We start from the raw sequence: 9,670 nt of genomic DNA on the forward strand, positions 1-9,670 counted from the left end.
TCTCGGCACCATCCTATGCTTTGAAGGCAACGGACTATGCTGCGTCGATTTCTCAGGGCATCCAATGCGTGAAGGTGTATCTTTGCGCTATGATTTCCATTGCTACTCGCGAGCTACTCGAGCTCTGAAATACCTTTCGAGTTCAGTCATCCCTCAGGCGCATCGGCGAATACACTGTCAATATTTCTCAAAGTAGCCAGGCCTCATATCTGATACGCATACTCTCGTTTTACTTTGCTTGTCAATCGACTATCAGCCACCCTCCGCTAGGCTGTCAACTGCCTTCCTCGACGCCTTCGCCTGCCAGCAACAAGGCACGCATCCTCGCCACATCCCCGGTTCCCACCAGCCCTCCCAGCATGCCCAGCACACGTTCGGGATAAATCCAGGAAGATCGTCGCTTACACTACCCCTGTGCGTCGTCCTCCGCGTCATTAGGCACTCGCATGCATTGACTAATCAACCTTACTCTTGCTTTCAATCCAATCCGCTTGCCTCTCGGGATCCGCCTCCCTCCGTCCGACGTCCGCTCTAGCGTCTCTCACTCAGCATCAGCAACCTTACCCCGAACTGGCTACACTGCGTACACACGCACGTCTTCCGCGGGGAAACTGCCGCTGGATAGGCGCCGTTAGCACAACACGAGCCCTCCCCCACACGCCGCCATCCTCGGCCACCGCACGCTGATCTGCCGCAGCTGGGAAATGATCGTCGATGGGCAGGCCTTGAGGCGATGGTATCTGCGTGAAAGCGACTGATATTTGCGCTCAAGCAGGTCATCTGCAGACTTCGTTGCGAAGGCGTGGTGGCGTTCGTGATAGGCCTCCTCTCTCTGTCTCTTGAGATATCTTGACAAGAGAAATACCGAGGTGTATTGGACTGGGCTGAATATAATTGCTATGTTTGACCTTCAATGACCTTCAACTATTCAGATCTGTATGCGTAAATTGAGACATCTTCACGCCGTGGCCAAAATAAGGGTTAGAGGGCTGGTAGAGATACCGAAGATTGAAGGGGAGGGGAAGATGTCGAACATTATGGTGTGATACCGAAGATTCAAGCCATGAATGTGGAACTTGACAAAGGAGATGGAGGAGGGCAGGAAGTATGGCGGCACGCGGAGGCAATGTCAACAAAGGGAATTGCAAACGCGGGCTAGACAAGGGGAGGGAATTTAGGGACTTTATGTAGGTGGTGTCTCCGGCGTGTATGCAGGCGCGGAATCCGACGTGTATGCAGCGCTCTCACCGGCGCGTATACACAACAGGCAATGCCGACGTCGACATCGCCGCGTGCGTGGTCACAGTAATGCCTCGCGGGCCAGTCGACGGCGTCTCGCGGGTCAATCGACAGCGCCTCGTCCAGCAGCGCCTCGCGAATCGTCAGACAAACCTCTTCTTGGCGGAATATGGCGTCTTGACAGTTGAGTCGGCCGCACGCAGATTGTCAGCGCAAGGCGGTGCCGGCAAACGTGCAGCGGCTGGGCGAGTGTCTCCGAGTGAGTAGGCGAGTCATCGGCGGCTGGGCGACTGTGGTGGCGGCTAGGCAGATGCGAGGCAGCGCTCTGGGCGAATACTTGACGGCTGGGTCAATGTTCGACTTGGCGCACGAATCGAACCACCGCGAGACAGACGAATTTCAATGCAAATGACTCCATAATCCCAGTAGTAAGACAGTCCAATAATGCGAGCGTTGCGTGTATGTGCCGCTGTAGTGCCAGATGTACAGTGAAATGCGAGAGGGGGAGCCGAGGTGCGACAGAGGTACCGAGGCATAGGAGTGCGAATATGGAACCGGGCCATAGGAATGCGAATATGGGGCCGGAGCATAGAAGTGCGAGAATGAAAACCGGGATGCAAGAGTGGAAGCCTGGGCGTATGGCGCCGGGCGTGTGCGTATATGGTACAACAGTTGGGTCGAGTCGGATAGCAGAGAGCAGCGAGTGGGTAGGTGGTGGCGGCGGGGGTTATAGGAGACAGGGGGTGTGGTCGAGGACGGTAGGAATGGGAGAATAGATGCGCGAGATGGGAAGGGTAGCACGGAGGCGATTGGGGATAGGTGGGTGTGGAGTTTTGGGATAGATGGTGCGAGAACAGGGTCGACGTAAGATGCTGAGCGAGAAGGCTAGTAAGGTATATGAAAGAAGGCGAAAGAAGCAGCCACGGCGCGATGAATCAGAAGCGCAGGCTGCGCAGCCACAGGCGTGTGTACAGAGGTCATAGATAGGTTAGGGCAAGCGTAAGGTAGGTGAGGGGTCCGTCCAGGCGCAGCAGTTCAACAGAACTCTGGGCTGGTCCTGAGACCCTGGCGCGGCGCTTGTTGTGCGTCTCCCGGTGGAGCGCATTGCCGCTTGGATGATAGATGGGCTCGCTAAAGGCGGAGCAGGTGATCGGCTCGCTATGGCGAAGCACGAAGACGGCCGGCAGAGGCGAGGCGCCGGCTGGAAGTATAGGGGACGGCGGGGTTTAGGTGGCGGGAACCGGCCGTGAAGAGGGGTGGGATCGATGCGAGACAGACATGCAGCGGAAGGCGTTGACGAGGTCGTCGCTGCGCTTGTCCATGTAGCGCTCGTCGATAAACTCTTGTTCGGGGAATTCCTCGGGCGTGGACGGCGGGGTCGACGCGGGCGAGGATGCATCCGACGAGTTGGGGCTCCAGGCGGAGGTGAGCTGGGGGACACCTTCCGTGGGCGAAGGCAGCGCGGAGGGAATCCGACGGCGACGGGCGGAGGCGGAGGCGCAGTACTTCACGAGGGCGTCATAATGGGTCTGCAGGTCGTCGGCATGCAGCATGAGGCAGAAATCCAGCACCGACAAGAACTCGCGCTCGACGAGGCAGACGTCGCGCTTGGTGAAGATGCCTGTGTAGAGCGCCCAGTGGGCGTTCTTGGGGGACGCGTCGTTGATGTACTGACACGCTCGTGTCAGCAAGACGCGGTCAAGGTAGGCCACAAAACAAGTCTACCTTGGCCGCGACAATCAATGCACCGAGGAAGACACGTTCGTGGGCGAAGTCCTCTACTGTGATGTGGAGATGCTCCTTTGCGCGCTCGATGTAAACCTGCACGGACGTGAGGAAGTATGGGAGGAGATATGGCGCTGGGACGTACAAGTGTTGCGAGGATGACGGCGATGGGGACCTCGGCGCGGTAGATGACATTTGAGACAAAGCTCATGAGGCGTTGCCTGGCCAGGTCGTTGCCAAAGGCGCGTCTGCGGCCGATGGCATGATCAACGGTCTCGATGGACTTGTCGACGAGGTATTCTGGGCAACGGTGAGCTCTACAGCTTCGTCGGCGCCGCACAACACGCACCGATGACAGATCGTGAGACCTTTCCGGAGAACATGGTGAGCAGCTCGCTGTCGGCGGCGCAGGCGTCGTGGGCGCAGGGGGCGGCGAAGCAGTAGTGGGGATGCATTCCGGGGCGCATAAAAGCGAAAGGTTCCGGTCTCGAAATCTCTCGAAGTGCTTTATATGCGGTGACATCACGGATGAAGAGGACGATGATCAAGTTCCTTTGCATTCGAACTTCGATCTCCGGCACAGCCGTCCGCGCCGGCAAGGCACGGCAGGCACGCGCCGCGCACGCTCATCATCAAACGATCATCATCGACGCGTCGCGTCCGTCCCCGTCCATTTCCTGCCCCGCTCATGCGCCGGTGGAGTCCCTCACCTGCCGCGCTCTCTCCCCCTGGTCTCAGTGCACAGGAACAGATCCCGGTTGCCAGCTCGTCGGCGATATACGAACACAAACGCAGGAACGCCGCGGCTGCGCCGAGAGGTTCGGACTCGCGGCGCGCCCGCTGCCATCCCTGCCAGCAGGGCTGTGCACCCTTCCCGCTTGTCGCAGCCGCACACAATCATGCAATGCGGCGCTTATCGAGGCGCACCACAACCGAAAGGAGGCGACCGACCGACCGCGCATCAGCCCACCCCTGCGACCCACAACCCTTTGGGATCGCCAGACATGACTTGGAGAACGATGACAACGGCGAGGGGAGCTTCGCACCAAGAGGTAGCAGATCACTGGATCGCCCAAAAGGAAGTCTCGCGTGCTTCGACCCCTCCCCCCCCAAATCGGGTAGTTTTTTTGATGTGACGTAGTGCATGTACGCGCGCACCTGATCGCTCCCTCGACGCTCCTTGTGAGTGTTCGTCGCGTCCTAGTCGCGTCTCGCTCGTTTCGTCGTCATTCCCGCTGTAGTCGAATACGCAATGCATTTCATACCTTCTTCACAACCACCATCTCGAGCGGCCCCGCGTGTACAACATCCTAGGCCGATTGGACTTGAAGAGCTCGATTTCGCCACCGTTGGCTGGCGCCGCCAGCTCGTACTTCTCACCAACTTCTCACCGTGTCATCTTCGAATATCTCATCTTCTTGGCCTTCTTGGAATAATGTCTCTAGCTCTCCTTTCCCCAATTCCTCTTGGCTGCCTTCCCAGCAGCACGAGCCCCAGCATGAACCCGTCCTCGGACCACCCATCCGACCACCACTGCGATGGCGGTCCCCCTCTGCACCCAATACCCAGCGCATTCCAGAGCTGCCCAACGTACCGTCGGATACCCAGCGTAGAAAATGCTGGCACCCTGCCTGCCCTGCCACATTCGCCCCCACTGCCAACAACGAGTCGATCAGGAGTCACATGCTCGGGAAACGGTGCGCTGGTGAGTTTGCACACCCTCTGTAGCTATCATGCATCCTGACGTAGCCTATAGGTAATCAGAGAAGTCAAGCACCTGCCGAAGCCTTCTGGACGACTGATTCAACATGCTCGGATCGCACGCAGCCCCCTCTCCCAACTCAGACACGACACTGCGACGGTATCAGCGTGCGATGGGACGCAGGTGTCTTCGAGGTCTCGTATCCCTTCCATCTGCAGGCGGACGGGTCGGGGGCGGGGCTAGGATATGATCTGACATCCCTCTCGCCTCCGCGTGCCCGTTCCAAGCGGTGCCGTCGCACAATCGCTGTGACAGAAGACGCATGTCCAGCGTGTAAAGCCGCTCAGGTCGAGATTGATGTTCTCGAGGAGATTGCTCGTCGGCCTTTCGATCGGGTCCATTCGTATGGGCAGCTCAACTATGCCCAGCAGCGAAGTCGTGCGCGACATCTCACGAAACAGCTTCAGAAAATGGTGTTACAGGTATATCTCCTTCGCATTTGCAGTACATGCGCGCCCACTGATACAATTTCGCAGGAGTTGAACGCTTCACGGTCGCTCAAGATTGCGCGCAGACATGTCAAGCAACATCAGGAGATACTCGAGTATGCGGGGCAGAATCTTGTGCCCGGCTTGCACAGGGTCCTTGCCAACGCGCTGAAGCAGGGCTGGAGCGCGAAGAAGACTCTCTCCTACCTCATCAAGGCTGTCAATGGAGAGTACCACCCGCGTAACTACTCTCAAGTCGACATAGACCTCGCCGTCATACTCTACTCGTTCGGGGGCGCTAGTGCCGTCTATGCCTTCAACCACTCATACCTCGCTTTGCCTTCGCTCAACACCATCCAGCCGCATCGACGTCTCTACCGCATGACTGTCTCTACCGAGGGCATCAGACTTACCGACATTGCCAGCAACATTGACACCGTCTATGGCCCTCACGAGTCGCCAAGGGGTGGCCTCCTCGAGCGAAGCGTGCCGCTAGAACGCTGCGGGTTGACGCTGGCCATCGACGAGACGATGATCGAGGCGAAGGTGGAATACGTTCAGGAGAACGACACGCTGGGAGGTCCGTGTTTCGAGCATAGCAACCGCCTGAAGTCGGTCCGTGTCGGGGACGACTGCGAGACTGTCAAAGCGGCCGTAGCTGCGGTTCGCGACGGGACCGTCCACATCGCAACCGAAGTATCAGTCGGGGCCATCTCACGCCTCGCTCGCACGGGCTACGCTGCGCGTCCCGTCTTCCTTATCCCTACCTGCAAGAAGCGGTCTTATGCACAGTCTGTTGAGCTCATCCTATACACGCTGGAGGCTTGGGACCGCTCGGAAAATGGCGCGAAGAAGTATGGGCCGATTTTCAATGTTGCTTCTGACGGAGACGCCATTCGACGAGCGTCCTTATTCACTATCTGTATGTGTGAGGAAGTTCGAGTGGGACATCCTCTCTGGGAGTACCTGCACGAGCTCTTCCCCCTTGGCCTCAACCCGCGCATCGGCAAGAATAGTGTGTCCATGGACTTTGATTACAAGCATCTCATGAAGCGTATGCTATCCCTCCTTACCCCATTCTGCCGACGAGCTGATACATCCTTCAGGCGCCTGTACACTCGTCTGCTCGAAGGACGGCATGTTCATCAATGGCGTCAAGGTCAACCCCGCTCTCCTTCATATCTGGCTGGAGCGCATTCCCAATAGGCGGTGGCCGGATACCTCAATTGAATCCCTCCTACAGCCAGATGACGCCCAGGATGTACCCCGCGCTATCAAGCTTCTTTGGCTAATCGCCGACATACGCACTATCAACACCGATGGTATGGACCCGCACGAGCTGGAGGAGTTCACCGCTCTATGTATCCTGGGAGAGATGTTCGAGGCTCTGGTCTTGCCCTTCGTTGAGCCCGCTCTCACCCTCTCAGAGCAGTACCGTTACCTTGTCAAGTTCTCGCACATCCTCTCAGCACTCTACGCCCGAAACGGACGCGACTTCTGCTCAAACCAACTGTACAACGACTTCCAATGCATGGTGAAAGCAGCTGTCTACCTCATAGCGAAGACCCTCCGCTTGAATCCGAAGCTGGGGGTCTATTTCTGTCTCCTCGGTGACGACGTCGTCGAAGCGCTCTTCGGTCTGATCCGCATGCTTGGTGGCCATTCCCCGAATGCGAGTCTCCTCCAGTTCAAGCAGCGTGCAGAGGCCGCTATCAACCTCGCAGCTGTGTTTGAGCGATACCCCCAGCTAGAGCGCTTAGGCCGGCGGTTGCAGCTCCGTCCGATACCAGGTGCTGGCATGCGTCGAGCCCGCGATATGGATCACATCCGCCCGCCGACCTGGCACGGCGAGGTTGCAGCGGAGTCGTGCGATCTTGTGGGGTGCTGGAAGGAGGGTGCTCGCGCGGCCGAGGCAGCGTTGGACAAGTACAAAGTCCGTATGGACATGTCGTTCACTGAACGCTTCGCGCGCCCGAATACCGACCTCATGCGGCCTCTTGGAGGGAAATACCCCGCCATCTCCAATGACATCGACCGCTCCGTCACTGGCGATGCATCTCCCCATGCCGAGTCTCCTACAGATACTACGATCCCGACGTCTCTCGCAGACGGGACCACAACAACTCTGGACATCGACTTCGACACTGTGCTCGCGCGGGAGAAGGCCGAGATTGCGGCGCATGCAGTTGATGGACATAGCGCCTTCGCGAAGTTGAACGAAGATGGGGTTTTTGGTCCCAAGAAGAGCATAGTCAGCGTCCATTTCAATCTGGGCAGCGAGCGGCTGAGCCATGAGCGCAACTGGAGGGTGCGTGGGTTCACCGCAGCCGGGAGAGCTGGAACGCAGGGCATGCAGGAGGCCATAGATCATACGGTCACGGCCAGTCTCTCGACCCATCTCAAGCTCCGAGATTTATTCGCCACGCTCGTGTCTCCCAATGGCAAGGATATCTCCATCGCGATTGTCAAACCTCTCGTCATCAAGCAGACCCAGGCGTCGAAGCCCAACCCCGTACACGTTCCGTCGGCTCCCATTTCGGAAGTACAACTTGTCCCTTCGCCGTACGTCGTCTCTGGCCAGGTCCTTGCACTGAAGCCCCTCGACGGCGAAGGTGCGCAGTGGGTTTGGGAGGGGAATTATGTTGGCTTCTCGGCTAGCAAGCGCAAGGAATCAGCGCTGCTACCGCCTGGTCCGATACGCGATTCCACCGTGACCGTTGTCGGAAGCCTCGTCCGGCCGATTGCTTACAGTCGAGTAGAGGCAGAGGACCTTCAGGACGCCAACCTCGACATCGTGCATGATGCGACATGGGTAATCAACAACACGGAATTGCGCTCGGCTTGGTCCGACCTGTGGAAGGTTATCCGAAGTGAGCAGGGCCTTCAGGTCGCAATCCCTGTTTATGGGGAGGCACATAATGCATACCCGTACATGGTTCGCCAGAATCCAGGTCTGTCCGTGCGTCTTACGAGCCTTGATGATTTTTCTGATTTTCTTGCAGCTCATCCGCGGGGCATGATCTGGGCGACCTCAGCAACAACGGCCAACATTGTCCTCAAGAGCAAACAACAAGCTTGCACGATATGCAGTAGGGCCAACGTCAAGGACACAGACCGCCAGCGCCACATGGGAGAACATCTGCTCAAGGTTCTCCTTCATGTAGGCGAGCCAAGTAAGACTCGTGCAGTAAGTAGTGCGTGAGAGGCGCGCGTTCTCTGACTGATCATTCCAAGGTCTCATCGCAATACCCCTGCGGCTTCTGCGGTGGACCCGGTGTCGGCGAGAACGCGTGTGGGATCGGTATCAAGAGCGGCGCGGCGCACTCCAACTGTCCGCGCGCCTATGCTTTCATGTTGCACGCAGCGAGGAAGTTCGACGAGAAGCGCCCATGCACAAACGTTCCTGTCGTTTGCACCTTCCCGTATTGCGGACAGACGCACTGGAAGTACAACTATCACCAGCACTTCACCGACCGACATCCATCTTGGCGCGACGAGATGCCTTTGGACTCCGAACTGGCCACGGCGATTCGAATCGGAGAAGCAGAGCAGGCAGCGATGGGGATACCAAAGGCTCAGATCTGTGTGTGGCCCCCGCTTCCTGCCTCCGTAGACGGTGCCGCGCAGCGCGGGTGCGTGCCCCCGAACAGTAGTAACGACAAGGAGAACATACGCCCGCTACCTACTAATACCATGTAATTGATTGACTCAAGGGGGAAGTAGATTTACTGTATTCTTCATGTAGAGTATCACAATCTCTGTCCAGCATACAACGCGTCCTCGCCTCTTTCGACTGACCGCGGCATGGACGGTCGACCGCGTCCCGTCTCCTGCGCTGAAAAAGGAAATTCTCCATCGGGCCTAGGCTTTTGATGATCAAGCACGCGAGACTTCCATTGTAGGCGATCCAGTGATCTGCTACCTCTTGGTGCGAAGCTCCCCTCGCCGTTGTCATCGTTCTCCAAGTCATGTCTGGCGATCCCAAAGGGTTGTGGGTCGCAGGGGTGGGCTGATGCGCGGTCGGTCGGTCGCCTCCTTTCGGTTGTGGTGCGCCTCGATAAGCGCCGCATTGCATGATTGTGTGCGGCTGCGACAAGCGGGAAGGGTGCACAGCCCTGCTGGCAGGGATGGCAGCGGGCGCGCCGCGAGTCCGAACCTCTCGGCGCAGCCGCGGCGTTCCTGCGTTTGTGTTCGTATATCGCCGACGAGCTGGCAACCGGGATCTGTTCCTGTGCACTGAGACCAGGGGGAGAGAGCGCGGCAGGTGAGGGACTCCACCGGCGCATGAGCGGGGCAGGAAATGGACGGGGACGGACGCGACGCGTCGATGATGATCGTTTGATGATGAGCGTGCGCGGCGCGTGCCTGCCGTGCCTTGCCGGCGCGGACGGCTGTGCCGGAGATCGAAGTTCGAATGCAAAGGAACTTGATCATCGTCCTCTTCATCCGTGATGTCACCGCATATAAAGCACTTCGAGAGATTTCGAGACCGGAACCTTTCGCTTTTATGCGCCCC

At 58.1% G+C, this 9,670-nt stretch overlaps 2 protein-coding genes across 2 annotated transcripts; one reads left to right on the top strand and one right to left on the bottom strand.

The window, feature by feature from the left end:
* Window positions 1-2,465: 2,465 nt before the first annotated feature.
* Window positions 2,466-3,347, bottom strand: SCHCODRAFT_02599984 (uncharacterized protein; the record flags this gene model as incomplete). The annotated part of the gene is made up of 4 exons (XM_003031619.1): window positions 2,466-2,909; window positions 2,965-3,060; window positions 3,110-3,264; window positions 3,314-3,347. 4 exons carry the CDS (start codon window positions 3,345-3,347, stop codon window positions 2,466-2,468), a joined length of 729 nt encoding a protein of 242 aa, XP_003031665.1.
* A 1,300-nt stretch (window positions 3,348-4,647) lies between these two features.
* SCHCODRAFT_02748850 (uncharacterized protein) lies at window positions 4,648-8,936 on the top strand (the record flags this gene model as incomplete). Its single annotated transcript, XM_050347223.1, has 6 exons — window positions 4,648-4,669; window positions 4,721-5,148; window positions 5,203-6,208; window positions 6,261-8,105; window positions 8,157-8,341; window positions 8,389-8,936. The coding sequence occupies 6 exons, from the start codon at window positions 4,648-4,650 to the stop codon at window positions 8,851-8,853; spliced, it is 3,951 nt and encodes a 1,316-aa protein (XP_050200176.1). The 3' UTR covers window positions 8,854-8,936.
* Between the last annotated feature and the right edge of the window lie 734 nt (window positions 8,937-9,670).

Source organism: Schizophyllum commune (genome assembly GCF_000143185.2).
Source record: "Schizophyllum commune H4-8 unplaced genomic scaffold SCHCOscaffold_6, whole genome shotgun sequence".
In the NCBI taxonomy this organism is placed as follows: domain Eukaryota; kingdom Fungi; phylum Basidiomycota; class Agaricomycetes; order Agaricales; family Schizophyllaceae; genus Schizophyllum; species Schizophyllum commune.